This window comes from Carassius auratus, chromosome 27, assembly GCF_003368295.1.
Source record: "Carassius auratus strain Wakin chromosome 27, ASM336829v1, whole genome shotgun sequence".
NCBI lineage: Eukaryota > Metazoa > Chordata > Actinopteri > Cypriniformes > Cyprinidae > Carassius > Carassius auratus.
Window position 1 is genome coordinate 16,098,115 of NC_039269.1, and position 15,483 is coordinate 16,113,597.

Sequence of the window (15,483 nt, forward strand, 5' to 3'; positions counted from 1 at the left end):
GTGAAATACAGTGAAATACAAAAATACATGTTGCAATTAACAATATAATCAAAATAATAACAATAATAAATACATAGGAAGAACTAAATGCAGACTAAACAGATGATAAACAAATTAACACACATTAGTTAACACTTGTTTAGACTTTTAAAGTAAATGTCACAGTTTTTAAAGTGTTTAAAAGAGTGGTGTGAATTAATGTGTTGTGAAAATGTTCATACAGGGTTGCAAACAAACCACAACTACAGAGTGAACTTCCTTAAAATAGGGTGGTGCAAAAAAAGTAGATGCCACTCAACCTAATGTTGATGGTCCAATTGACCCTAAAACTTCCTTTCTGCATATAGGGTAGCTTCTCTTTCTGTTCAGCTCTCTCTCACACAACACTTGATGAGATTAACAATGCAGCGGACTCTTTTGGCAGGCAGAGTCCCAAAGGTAAACGTTATCTCGGGGCCCATATTTGTCAGCTAAAAATTAAAAGAAGTTGTAAGAGGAAGTTGTTCACTCAGTCAAGTTACTTTAAAAACAAGCTCCTGAGTCACTGACAGAGCTGTTATTTTGAGGAACTTTGACCAGCGTGTGAGACTCTGCTATAAAGCGACATGTGATTCTTTTGTTGTTTTCTCGTTTTTTCCTCTGTGGTATGGAAGAACCCGGTGTGACACCTTTTGTCACTGGAACAAGTTTGACAGAGGAAAGGCATTTGCACCCCCAAATGCCAAGAATCTTGCACTCTGGTAAGAAATCCTAGTTTTCACTATTTTGAGTGATAGGCCAATGATCCTGATATAAATGTCATAAAATATGATATACAGTATAATCTAGTCGTGATACATGTGAATGAAAAAAGCAATGCACTGAAATGTTTATATTCCATCCTCTGCACAGATACATAGACACTCATACATATATATGTATATATATATATATATATATATATATATATATATATATATATATGTGTGTGTGTGTGTGTGTGTGTGTGTGTGTGTGTGTGTGTGTGTGTGTGTGTGTGTGTGTGTGTGTGTGTGTGTGTGTGTGTGTGTGTGTGTGTGTGTGTGTGTGTGTGCGTGTGCCCATAAGCACAGTTTTTTTGTATTTTGTGTGTTTTCTGTCATTTAAGGATGTTTTAGCTCATTGGAGAGAAATATTCAGTTTAGGTGTCCTGCTTCGCTCTGAGTGTTACATATGGACTCTATGACTGTACCATCTCTGTCTCCTTCAACGGGATGTCAGCTCAGTGTGGATGAGATGAAGTTACTCGCTAAACTAGAGGAACAGAACAGGTAACTTCTTCACAACCAGTCCACGCTGTTTCTTATAGAAAAAACAACTTAAAAAGTTACACATTAGGTTAGTGACACATCTCTTTTTCCACACTGTGTGCCCAACTTGTTTTAATTGTCATTCTGTCTGATTTCTGAGCTTGTTTCCTCATGGGGACCTAAAAATATCCATAAATTTACAGGTATCTCTATACTTGTGGGGATATTTGGTCCTAATAATGTAGTGAATACCAGTAGGTCGGTCCCCACAATGTCAAAAACGTCAGGTTTTACTATCCTTGTGGGGACATTTGGTCCCCACAATGTACCATAAGCAAGTACACACACACACATTCATGTATATCAAAGATTTTAAAATAGTGCTTACAAAAATATACTGTTTATTTTTGAATGACATTCAACATGAGAAATTATTAAAGGCATTTTAAATGCTGATCACACTGAAACAGTACTTATCATTTTCATTACATTTAGAAGACACTTTTATCCAAAGAAACTTACAGTGCATTCAGGATATACATTTATTTTTACCTGTACCCCCTGGGAATCAAACCCACAACCTTTTGCACTGCTAACACAATTGCTCTACCACTGAGCCACAGGAATATAGCCAACCCTTATTAAAAGTATATTTGTTGTTTTTAATGACAGCCTCAGCATCAAAAAGCATTCTTTCTTTCAAAATAATTTTAAAGGCTGCATGCATATATTAATCTTGTTTATCTTACATCTCAAATATAATTATCAAAAGTATGCTATTTATTTGTGTATTTATTAATTTTATTGACATTAGGCATCAAACCAACATTTTCATATGTATTACAAATACTTTATGTATATTTAAAGGGGTCATATAATGCCCATTTTCCTCAAGTTTATATGATTAGGGTCTTTAGGGTCTTAATGAAAAGTCTGTAACATAGTTTGTTTAAAATTTCTCAATGGTAGTGTCAAAAAATGTTTTTTTTACCAAGTCAAAAACAGCTCTTTTCAAAACACGTTGGTTTGTGTAATTCTCCTTTAGTGCTAATGAGCTCTGCTGACTCCGCCCCTCTCTTCTGATCTGCTCTCTTACAGACATTCATAGTGAAACTTGATAATTAGCACATTATTAGGAAAGGCGATTTGCAATGATTCATTAAAATTACGTTATACTCACTGCTTCTGTAGGTGAGGCTGGATCATGAATGATTCGTGCAAACATAAAGGCATTTAAAGGTCCTCTTCTTCATGATCCCATGTTTTAAACTTTAGTTAGTGTGTAATGTTGTTGTTAGAGTATAAATAATATCTGTAAAATGCCAAGCGAGATATTTTATTTAACAGAATTCGCCTACAACGAACGACCCGTTTGGACTACATCCCTCTAGTTCCTGCAGTAATGATGTCACTAAAACAGTTTTTTGACTAACCTCTGCCCACATGAATACACAAAAAGGGGGCGTGGTCTGTTGCGGTCCGACGGAGAAGAGGAAGAGTTGCGTTTGTGTTTGTTGCCATGTCGTCGAAACACTGTTATTTTCATCTCGGAGTCCAATCACCTTTGTTTGGGCTTCCCAGGGACCCTGTACTTAGAGATCAATGGTTACAATTTATGTTTAACTCGATTGCCGAAAATTATAATCCAGATGTAAAACTATGTGCAGCACATTTTGCTGAGGACAGCTTCCTCAACCTCAATCAGTTTAATGCCTGATTCGCATAAAGATTATTTGTTTCCAGCATAGACAGTAAAAGAAATGGACACAGCGACCCCACTGGATTCAACGGAGACAAGTGAAGTCAATCAGAAGCACGCACTTCCTGGGATTCGGGCTTACTGCTAAACTGAGCTTGATGATGTAGATGTCATGTGAGCAACCTGTCTGACAATTGTAAGTCTGAATCACCCACCGAATCTTGCAGTGAAGGGGAATGTGAACAATTCAATAAGTATTTTGATATTCCCTTGACTTTATGCCTCCACGTCCCCCCGATAGCCTCATAGACAGTAAAAGATTGCCTGCGAGCTTCTCCTCCTGTCCATTCGGTAATTTCTCTACTGTGCGACAGAGAGTCGCTGGTTATGACGCAATCGTTAGGCTATTTTTTACAAAAACTGCTTCTACGGGCCATAATGTAATATACAAAGTATTTTTATAAAATTTTGTTGTTCTTTAGAAATAATTAATGGAACACCTCAGATGTAAAGTTATTCGCTGTAAAAGTGACGCAAAAATGAATGGGAGTCAATGGAATGCTAACAGCAGGTGGGGGTCCGCTAGCCAATGGGGGCACCCAGGGCTGCTTCAATAAAATATGAAACCCGTGGAAGCAGTTTTTGTAAAAAATAGGCTAACGATCATGTCATAACCAGCGACTCTCTGTCGCACAGTAGATAAATTAGCAATTGGAAAGGAGGAGAAGCTCGCAGGCAATCTTTTACTGTCTATGAGGCTATCGGGGGGACGTGGAGGCATAAAGTCAAGTGAGATAATTAATCAGAAGACATACCAAAATTTGCTCCTGTTCACGCTCGCCTTCTCTGGAAGATTCGGTGGGTGATTCAGATTTCTCTTGGCACAGCGATTAGAAGAATTACAGGTTGCTCACGTGACATACGTCATCAAGCTCAGTTTGAGTCTGCGCAGTACGTCCGACCCCCAGGAAGTGCGTGCTTCTATTTATAAATAGTACTTGTTGAAATTATGCTATTTATTTATTTGTTTAAGTAATTTTCATATGCATTTAGAATAAGCATTATTAGACGTATTTCAAATACTGTATGTATACATTACTACATTTTTAAAATTATTATTTTATTATATAATGTGATTGGAATATTGAAAAAATATTAAAGAATTAAGGTTTTTATTAATGGAAAGGACTAAGTCATTCATCCCTAATAATTAATCACTAGGTTCAGTTTGGTGTATACATCTGATCTACACTCATACGCAGGCTATTTTTCTCAACAGGCTGCTTGAGACTGACAGTAAGTCTCTGTACCCTATGAATGGGGTCCTGCAAAGTCCCACCTCACCCAAACCGTTCTCTTTTGAGGATGACATATGGGGAAATGTCATTAAAGAATGGGACGACTGGCGCAAGAGAAAAGTGGGACAGATCAAGGTAACCAACTCATCTATCCACCAGTTTCTTTCATGATTTCAGTCTTATTACACCATACCACTCTTCCCTCAGGTGCTGATCAGGCGGGGTATCCCTGCTCACCTGCGACCCACTTTGTGGCAGCTGTTGTGTGACGCTCAGAATGTGGCCGTGCAACAGAAGTACTCAGATCTGCTGAATTGCTCGTCTCCCTCTGAGACGCTGATACTAAGAGACCTGACACGTATCCTTCCTCAACACCAGCTCTTTCACAACAAGGTCGCTACCTGTCAGAAACCACTGTTTAACGTGCTGAAGGTCAGACAACCGAGAAAATCTACCTGTGATCATACAGAATTTATTTTAGGAATTATGCATTTAGATAACACACTGTGGCTTTAATTACAGGCTTACTCAATCTTAGACCGAGAGATTGGCTACTGTCAGGGAAGTGTGTTTATTGTAGGTCTATTGCTCACACAGGTATTGCTCACACACACTGAATTGGTTTTAAAATTGAAATTGTGATCATACACACCGGTGGTACCAGTTAATAAACTGAGATGATTAACTTTTAGATGGCTGAAGAGGAGGCCTTCTACATTTTTGTGAGGCTAATGAAGGACTTCAGAATGAGGGATCTGTATAGATCCAATATGGTTGAACTTGGCTGCTGCATTCACCAATTTGAAGCTATGATTAAGGTAAACACTTATAATTCTTCACTATTTAAAAGCACATTAATTATTTGTAAAATGTCCTTTCCAAAAACATTGAGCTGAGTAAGCCACATAAAGCATGTTACAAATGATCTGCTGAAGTATCTTTCCATTTCCTGATAAATGTCAGATTTCTGAGAACTGCAAATTTGACAAGAAATTTGTTGTAGATGTCCAGATTTGGTATTTTGTAAGTAGGGGGTAGTGGGGCGAAGCTGTCACTTAAATTTTTTACTTGTTGTATGTTGTACTCTTTAAGCAATGAGAAATTAAAATACATTTGCTTAAAATATATCTTAGTATATTTTATATGTAAAATAAAACATATTTTAAAATACATTTTTTTTAATAAAAATTAAATAAATAAATAAAAAAATTATTATTATCAACGTTGAAAATACTTGTGTCACTTAATATTCATCTTGAAACATTTTTTACATTATTTAACTATTAATTCTTAATAAAAAAAAATATATATATATGTATGTATATATATATATATAAATGACCCTTTTGAATTGCATTTCATATGATATTTGTTATTTGACCTAAAAATGTCCTAGGACATAGAATGTTATTTAGCATAAAAATGCTTACCAATACATGATCGCTTGTACAGTTTTGTAGCTAAAGGGGGCGATACATGATAATGTATGATAATGTATGATAATATTTTTCTCTTTCCGATAGGATGAACTTCCTGAGCTTCATTCCCACTTCCAGACTCAGGGTTTTCACACCTCGATGTTCTCCTCCTCTTGGTTTCTCAACATCCTCCTCTCATCTTTACCATTCACAGCTGCCATTAGGATTTTTGATATCTTCATGTGTGAGGTACAATTAATCACGTCACTGGATCTCATCATAACCCATCACTTCACACTGTATGTCATGTTCTATGTAAAATTGATAGATAATAGATAAGAAACCAGCCAGTGGTATTTTAGTATTATTTATATTCTATCTTAATGTTTTGGATTAGCTTTTATTTTTATATTTTAAGTTTACACTTTAGTTTCAGTAATTATGTTTTATATATATATTTCAATTTGATTTGATTTCAGATTTAGTTTAACATAAATTGGAACAATAACATTCTGTAACAGTAATTAGTAATTTAGTATTTAATCTTTTTTATTTTTATCAGTAGTTGCTGAGATTAGGTTTAGTTTTTCTTTTTTCAATTCATGTTTTTCCATCTAATATTTTATTTTCAATGACAGAAAACCTTTTAATATTTTCAGTATCAGTGATTATTTACATGTGTTTGTAGGGTTTGGAGATCGTGTTCCGGGTTGGTTTGGCTTTACTTCACATGAAGCAGGCAGAACTCATCAAGCTTGATGTAGAGGGAATGATGAATGTAATGGAGCCCCTCAATGAAACAAAATTTTTGTTTGCCACTTGTTAGCGTCAAGCGTTTTTAAAAATGTTTTTACAATCATAATGTCTTTGAAATACTGCCTATTTGAATTTTCTTGGTGTTCCGAGTGATTCTGTTGTTTTTAGTGCTTGGAGAATCTGGAATCATGGGCTTCAGATCCTGATGGAATCATTGAAGCAGCATATCAAATAAAATACAACCCCAGCAGAATGAAACAGTATGTGTTTTTCCTTCCATTTTTGTCTTGTTCCTGTGTTTGCATATTCAATTGTCTTTTTGGTTTTAGATTGAGACAAGAGTATGCATCTATCAAGACTAAAAAGCTGGAGGAGCAGGAAGAACTAAATGTGAGTGCTTGTTTGTTTCTCTTTGCATAATATTTCTTCAGATTCTGAATCAAAACCAAAGCCATTTCAGCCACTGAAAATGCTTAGTTTGTTCTCTTGCCTTATCTCAAGGGACTTTCTTCAGAGAACAAACATTTAAAGCAGAGGCTTGCCTTACTGGAGAAGGTAAGTGTATCGCAGTGCCTGTATGTTCATGTTAATGATTTTTTTTTTCTAAAGGTATGTTCATGCTCTTACTCCCACATATGCCGACCTTCAAGAGATGCTCAGAAAAACTGGTGTCACAGCTGAAGAAAGAACTGGAGAAAACTCGGCTAAACACAGTCAGATCACAAAGCGCTTTAAAAGAGATGCAGGCAAACATCCTGCAGATGGAAGAGGTCAAAATTAAGTCAAATCTTTCATGCAAATATGTTTTACACATATCAATATGAAGTATTAAGCGCAGTCTTAGAGTACAAGACAAAAATAGGTCATCCTAAGTTTATTCATAGACTATAGTGAGTTAAAGCATGTTAGACATCACATGCTGATTTTTAGACAGGTTTGTGGTTGCTTCTGTAATTAATTTTTTTTGTGTGTGTGTCTGTGTTATAGAGCAGAGCTGCGTCTAATGAGGACAGTGTGATGTATCTGCAGACGGAGCTGATCAGCCATAGATTGCAGGAAGCAGAGGCATTAACTGAACTCAGAGTGCTAAAACAACACATTAAAGATCTAGAGGAGAAATGGCAGGTAACTTTGGATGGTGGTAGAGAAAAGTAGATATTCAGTGTTCGACATACCATACGTAAGGGTTTATCAAAACCTCACTGTCTCTCTCCCAGAGGCAGCAAGTGAATTGCGGAGGTCAGCAAAGGGTCAGCAGCGCACAAAATGAACTGCAGGTGGAGCTGTTAAGCACAAGACTAAAGGAAACACTCACTCAAGCCGCACTCAAAGAGAGCCGCCACAGACTGATGAAGCTGCAGACAGAGGTTAAAACACTCAGCTGATAATATCTGATGGTTTACAACTTTTTGCACTGCAATATGTGGTATAGATGAGCAATGAACGCTTAGTTCCGATCGTTTACTCATGGAACTGGTTTTAAGTACAAATTTGACACTTAAATACACTAAAATATTAAGTGCATTCAATATATAAATTATATATTATATTATAAAAAATCTATAACAACCTGTGAGACTCTTGCATTTGCATGCATGCACGGGGATAATCACTGAGGGGTGAATAACGAAAGCCTGGCCTAGATTCAAAATTGAGTGTCTCTAATAAACCAATAAAGGTCCTCTCTTCTCTTTCTCACTTGCATACAGATCTGCAAGCTGAGATAATTCTTTTTCAGAAGCTATAAACACCATTAAGTGTGGGAATTAAGCCGTGCTAGTAGCGTTGCTTGAACAAACCATTGGTGCGCGCACGGATCATCACGAGCCGCTGACACACGACGCAGATCAAGGCAGCAGCGCTGTGTGAATCGCGCAATCCGTTTCGCTTCAGTCGCTCTGCGTGATAGAGAAAGAATGACGCTTACTGTCTTTTTGCTGTATTTGTTACCTTTATCTTTCCGAAAAAGGGGGAAAGAGAGAGAAAAGAAATAGCCCCAATCAGATCGTTTGGGGCAATATATATATATATATATATGTATGTATGTATATATATATATATATATATATATATATATATATATATATATATATATATATATATATATATATATATATATATATATATTGCTCATATATATATACACACACACACACACACACACACACAGAAACGGAATAATAAAAAAACTTTATTGTAAAAAAATAGTCTACGTTATGAAACAATGAACCAAAAATATTTAGGAGAATTTCAACAGAAATAACCAACTTTTGGACTGAACATTAATGCTGGAAAACCATGGGCTCTAATAAGTTTCAAATGTGAAATGTATTAATAAGTTTCCTGTTTTCATTTTTCTAACGTTATGAATTTTATATTGAAACAACGTTACTTAACATTAACATTTGTTTAGGCCTAATTATTAGTGAAATGTAGGTTACTTTATTATAGTTAAACATTTTTCTTCGTAAAAGTGAATCCTACACCAGTTTTTTCCAGTGTGCGTAAATGTGGCTGGTGGGGATTCGTTAGGCCTATTCACAATGATTAACTAGGAAAATGAAAAATGGGATTGCTTGCTGAAGCATGTTACATAATATTAAATAACATGTATTATTATTGTAATATATAATATTCTTTAGTTTAATATATATAATTAAGTAATTTAAAACTTTTTTTTCACTTCAGAATCATTTATTATAATAATTGCATTTGATTTAGTCCTACTGCATTTAAGTATTTCAGTATTTGTTTTCTTTTCCATCTTTTTTAAGATAAAACCCCCTTTTTAACATTTCGGTAATTATGTTTATTATGATTTGTTTATTTCATTTACCAACTGGAGAATTTGTAAATGTCATTGCATCGTGATGAAACATCCTGAGATTTCAAAATGATTCTTATCTCTGATTGGGAAACATTACAAAGATGTCTAGAAATGTCTGCGGGTGCGAAAGACAGGACACCTAAATCAGATTCTGACAAACTGAAATCACTTACACAGTTGGTACTGAAAATCTATGCTAAACTATGTCCTGACATGTGGCTGCTATTGTTAATGTGACCTAAAATTCAATCCTCTTATTTTAACGGTTCTCTTCTCACTACAGAACAACATTTACAGTAACCAGCTAAAACAAATTGAAGCGCACATAAACAGCCAGCAAGATCATCTACAAGAGCTGACATCTCAGAACCAAGATCTGTGTAGCCAATTACAACAGAGCAGACGGCAGTTTTCAACTGTTCAATACAAGGTAACACCACACCTGACATCATCTGCTATTTGACAGTCTGGAGGTGTCTAATTACAGTGTCATTTACCCTCTCTGACTTCCTTCAGGCTAAATTAATCCTGGTCTGTACATAGAGCATCATTAAATTTCTCTCACTCACCCTTTAAAGGAATATTTAAGGTTGAGCACAAGTTAAGCGTAGTCGACAGTATTTTTGGCATGAAACCAAAAAAAGTGATTCCCAATCGTCTACATTTTTCTTCATAAAAGCAGAAATCTGTGTTAGTAAAGCACTTACAATGGAAGTGAATAGGGCCAATTTGTACATGTTAAAATACTAAAACACTGTTTCGACAGTACAGCCACAAGACATAAACAATACGAGCATTAACATGATTAACACTAAACAATACACAAATTTTAAAATTAATGGATTTTTAAACTACTTTTAAAACCTCCTAATATTAGCCCCATTTACGTCCATTGTAAGTCACCAAATTTGTTTTGTGATTTTTTTTTAATTCTTAATATTATACCAAAATACTGAGCATATAACTAGCAACCCAGAATATTCCTTTAACTCATTTTCTGACTGACAGTCACTGACAGAGGAAATGAAAGCATCTCACAATATACAAGCCTTTTCCATGAGCTCTAATCACAGTCCAAAAACAAAGGATAGTTCATTTGTAAAACTCAGATCAGCGACTGTTCCATTTATTCATCACACACGACATATGACACACATGTGCAAGAGTGGCCTGTCTGTTGATCACCCAAACTGCTTTGAGGGAACCGGTATCTTCTGCTTTTCTAGAAGCAGATCTATGATAACATCTTTCTCACTCTGCTGGCCAAATCTTCAGATGCTGGCGTAGTTTACACACTCAGACCAGGCCTCCGCATTGCACTTGTCTATCAGCTCTTTTATGCAGAAGTGATTTTGCAAGAAAATGCCAACACTGTATCTCACTTTACAGTTATGTGAAACAGACAACTGCTTGCATTAATGTCAATGCAAAAGAGTTCTGCACCTTATGGGCTAGTCTAATTTCTAAAGACTGAATGTTACATGTCTGCTCATATTGTGATTTAATTTGCTGTGCTTCAGTGAATTTAAGAGATGTTTACCTTTTCCCCAGCGAAAAGAAAAGCAGGACAAAGAAGGAGCAAACTTGTCCATCATTGCAGTTCTTCAAAAGCAGATAACAGAGTTACAAATTCAAGTATGTTTGACATTTGTAATTTCATGGCACATCAGGTGCACATCTTTCTGCACTTCAGAAGGCCCAGCCGTGTATACTTATGCATAGCTTTACAGACTGAATGTCAATTTTGCTCATGAGTGATTGGACAATCAATATTTCTGGTCAGAATGACATGACGATGAGTAATTAATAATAGAATGTTTAAGCCTTTTGAAGGTTTAAAGTTGCGATGATACAGAAGTAGCGACAGCTTTTTTTTTCAGTATTGTGGCGTACATCAGAGCGTGAAGTCCTGTCAAAACCAAAGACGATGACTAAAACAATAACTATAACTATAAAGTTTGAATAATCCTTTCAATTCTGTGAGAATAGAAAAGTCCAACACAGAGGAACAATATGGTCTGAATCTCTTTTATAACGTTCTTACCAACTGATGAATGATCAGAATCTGCTCAACATTAAAGAGCATAAGAATGTAAAACAGTGGACAACAGAACCTTATAAAAACATTTGTTGAGGTGGACGATAATATAGAAATCATAATAGTTATCTTTCTATTTATTGTTCTTGGCATGAATGTTCCTAAGCATTGTTGTAAAAGAAACAGTGTAGAGTCAGGAGTTTTAACATTTTACGAAAAAAAAAGAAGAAGAAATATATATATATATATTGCAAACTGGTATTTATTATCATATTATTTTCATTTATCATTATAATATTAAATACACAGTTTACTGCACTGTTAATATTATTTGCCTATTGTGCTCACACTTTCTCAGAAAATAGCTTACTTCGGATAACATGCAGTTTCAAAATAGACAATGAATTTTCATTTTATGATGACTTTAAGCAAGGAAATTAAACTGCAGCTTATTCTGAGATGTAAAGATTTTCTTAATTTTGATTGTCACTTGCTAGCCACATGTGTTACACATCTTGTCAAGCCGAGGTGGTGCACCCAGACAACTAAATCGTCCAGAGAAACTGCAGATTACAACTAGACTCTGTGTTACTTTCATAAGCTACTGAGTGAAGCTAATACACATGTGAGGATGCTAATGCTAGGTACTTCAACAGATCAAGGCAAAGAGGAACCAAAACGAAACTTCTGACATGAAATGAAATTATTGTCAAATACACGTGTCACAATAAGCCATCAGGGCCATGATCTTACACACATGTTGTGGAGCCAAATTTCTCCTTATTGAGTGAACATTTACTCAAATAGCCACACAATGGCCAGGAAACTCTTAGCACCTCTCAACGCGTCTGCCTCCATGTGATTTGTAGCACCCTACTGTTCAGTAGATTTACAACCAGAAACCCCGGCGTGCAGGTTCACGATGAGCATAGCTGATTACAAAGATAACGGAAGACCTCCTCCCATTGTAACCGGTAAACCGTGCTGCCTGGTTCATTATTGTCTTGCCACATAGCATTGTCAAAAAGGTGCTAGTGAGATAAACTGCTGTTCACATGGTGCAACAAGAAGAGAATAAAGCCATGATGTGACAAACAACCAGTCTGCAGCTAACATATATGGATGAATCATCAGTTTTAGTTTGTGATTTCACACAGCAAGAAAAAAAAATCCCTTTGTAAGTATTAATACACAGATTTCTAACCCCTTTTATGATGTAAAAAACTGCAGCCTGAAACCTACCTCTTTTTCTAATAAAAGCAACGTCAAAACAACATCGCTATTACTTTTAGAATGTTTCCAAATAAAATCTATTATTTTTACTTGAATAAACTCCTTTTTCAAATTTGGACTACTTGCCATGAAAACCTTTGCTCTACAACACTTCAGACTGTAACTCATTTGATATACTTTATTTGCGATGTCACTTGCATTTATTATCTGTTTATAGTGTTTTCATGTTTAGCAATAAAATTCAGTCCTAAAAGTGGAAAATAAAAAATATATATTTTTTCATCTATTATTTTTATATTTTCTAATAAAAAAAAGTAAATATTAAATAAATTAATGAATAAATTATTTGAAAAACAAAATTGAAAAAACTTTTAGCATTTTTAGATTTTCAAAAAAAATTCCTCAAAATTTGCTGGTATTACTATCCTTGTGGGACATTTGGTCCTTTTAACGTGATGAATACCAGGCACACACACACACACACACACACACACACACACACATTTCTTAGGCATTTTTCAAAACCAATAAATTGTTTAATTCCTTGATTGATTTGTTCCCCCAATATATGAAGAAGTTTGATTTTACAAAGAGAAACTTTCCTTGATTCTACTGCATACATTTGCCCATGATGTTTCCTACTCTTCCTATCTGTAGCAAACAGAAACACTGCCAGTGGTTTGAGGTCTGGTGAGAAACTGCCGCTATCAGATAGACTGTAGGTGTGAGAGCCCCTAAACGCCTCCTGCTTGCTGACTGATTTTCTGTGGTTTTGGTGGCAAGGGGAGCCAGTCTGATTAAATTAGATGGATTCTCATAATCTGGTTTGTTACTGATATCATTGTGTTTGGCACATAAATGTTATAGTCACTCTATAAACATATAAAAACTCTTTGTGCAATTGTGTTAGAGTTCTATGATAGCTAGAAGTTCTTAGATCAGTCTGTACTGATGTAGAAATATAATGCTGTTGTGTTTTAAACAGCAATAAGAATGTATGCATTCTCTACGTTAATTCCCACATGCGTGGTTTTGAATTGAGAGATGTGTGTGGCTATGATCAGTGTCTCCTTATTTAAAGAGCTGCTAAGCCATGCGCCATCTCTGATTGCTCTCTGGTTGAGCTTGTAGTCTCAAATTTAGAAATAACATTGTGGTCGTGAAAGCTTGTATATGTCTCATTCTTTCTTCTCATAAAAGTGAACGCTCTCAGAACCCTGAAACCTCAAACCATTATCACGACTACTTTATGCAGCTATTTCAATCACGTACTCCTTAAAGACATGCAGAAAGTCTCTGCCCTAGAAGAAAGCAGAGAAAGAAAAAAATACGTCAGTGTTTCAGAAGTATTGACCTATCGCTACAGTCATAGTGTCTGTTTAAGACTGTCTTTGGTTTCCTGTTCTTGATGTGAGGAAGAGGAGGTTTGTCACGTTTACACTCTGTGCTACGCTGTGAGAGAGAGACTGTGTCTGTACTTTGACTTCGCATTTGCTCTTTATACTTCTATTTGCTTTAGTCTTGAAGGACTGAAGACAGAGGACAAACGAGTTGGGCTTTCATCATAACATCAATTCTAAGCAGACCATGGTAGCAGAATATTAAAAACATGTTTAAATGTTCAAATCAATTTTAATACATAATTTGAATTCATTTTAATTTAAAAATATAATGAAAAAAATACATGAAATGTAAATAAAAATCATCAATATTTTAAATGCATTTAAAGTAGAATAATTAGTCATCCTATTATTATTTTTGTTATTCATTCAAAAAACAAAAACAAACACTTACAATATTACTAAATATTCAGCAAAACCTCTAAATCTGTTACTAGGCCTGCAACAAAATATTAAGAATTAATAGACCTATCAAAAGCAAGAAAATAAAGGATTAAAAATGCACTTTGCACTACTCTTTTTTTGCCTAAATATGTGAGACATCTTTTTCACTTTCAGTGGCAATTGTGGTTAATTCTGGTAATTCTGCATATACACATGTCTGTGTAGACACATTAGTGCTGTGTGTCTTAAAGGGATAGTTCACCTAAAAATGAAAATTCTGTCATCATTTACTCACCCTCATGTTATTCCAAATCTATATGACTTTTTCCTTAAGTGCAAATTATTTTGTGTTCTGCAGAAGAAAGTCATACACGTTTGAGACAATGTGATACCATATTGTTGGATGGATTATCCCATTAAAGCTTAAGTGTCAATACAATCAGCCCTTAACTGTTAGGTTATGTATAATTTTTTCAATCAGTAGGATTATGCAGTCTTTGTGTAATACAGGATTGATCTTATACTTTACAGATTCAAAGCCTCTCCAAACATACTACGTCATTTTCTCAACCCACACCTAAGCCTTCCACATCCACCTCTCTGAAGCACAATGACACCTAAAAATGGAGAGCTGCCCTAACGTCCCGTCATCCTGTCTCCAGGAGCACGCCATCCGGTGAGACACTGAAGATGTTCTATTAAGAGCACTACCCACAGCTCCAGTGTCTTACTATGAGAGAGTCTTCACAGCCCCAGCTGTTAAACATGCTGCAACACTTTAAGTGTCATGAGAAGAGACACACTGTGACAGTTTTGCCATTAACACTTGAAAGTGACAGCAAGATTTCTCATTCTTACCAAAAAAAAAAAGTTGTTAAATGTTTTAGATCTAACATTCAAGTAGGTCTAAACATCACAAAGCACTTAAGTACTGCCACACTGTAAAAGAGGTTTTAGTCTTGGTTAGCCTCAAATATCTTAATACTGGTTACCTGTACTGAAAATCCGACTGATTGAACAACGGTGATTTTAGCCAAATAAATCTGTTTTGATCCAGTGTCACTGTAGTTTATTGTGTTTAAGGCTCCAGGTTTTCTCTCCGCTGTTTCAAATGTATAAGGATTTTGTAAACGTTATGTCAATGTCAGTATATTAATCAATA

The 15,483-nt window shown here is 35.4% G+C and overlaps 1 protein-coding gene across 5 annotated transcripts; it reads left to right on the top strand.

Annotated features, from left to right (window-relative positions):
• The first annotated feature begins 180 nt into the window (after nt 1-180).
• Nucleotides 181-15,377, top strand: evi5a (ecotropic viral integration site 5a). 5 transcript variants are annotated; one of them, XM_026206161.1, is made up of 18 exons: nt 181-438; nt 654-740; nt 1,127-1,289; nt 4,247-4,400; nt 4,473-4,697; nt 4,788-4,862; nt 4,958-5,083; nt 5,789-5,932; nt 6,372-6,461; nt 6,608-6,699; nt 6,769-6,829; nt 6,941-6,994; nt 7,090-7,209; nt 7,427-7,564; nt 7,657-7,806; nt 9,550-9,696; nt 10,818-10,901; nt 14,853-15,377. In XM_026206161.1, the coding sequence occupies exons 3-18, from the start codon at nt 1,192-1,194 to the stop codon at nt 14,940-14,942; spliced, it is 1,848 nt and encodes a 615-aa protein (XP_026061946.1). In that variant the 5' UTR covers nt 181-438; nt 654-740; nt 1,127-1,191; the 3' UTR covers nt 14,943-15,377. The 5 variants fall into 5 exon arrangements, with proteins under 5 accessions (XP_026061946.1, XP_026061949.1, XP_026061948.1 ...); XM_026206163.1 differs by lacking the exon at nt 181-438 and having other exon boundaries at nt 517-740; nt 1,092-1,289; XM_026206160.1 differs by lacking the exon at nt 181-438 and having other exon boundaries at nt 517-740.
• The last annotated feature ends 106 nt before the right edge of the window (nt 15,378-15,483 follow it).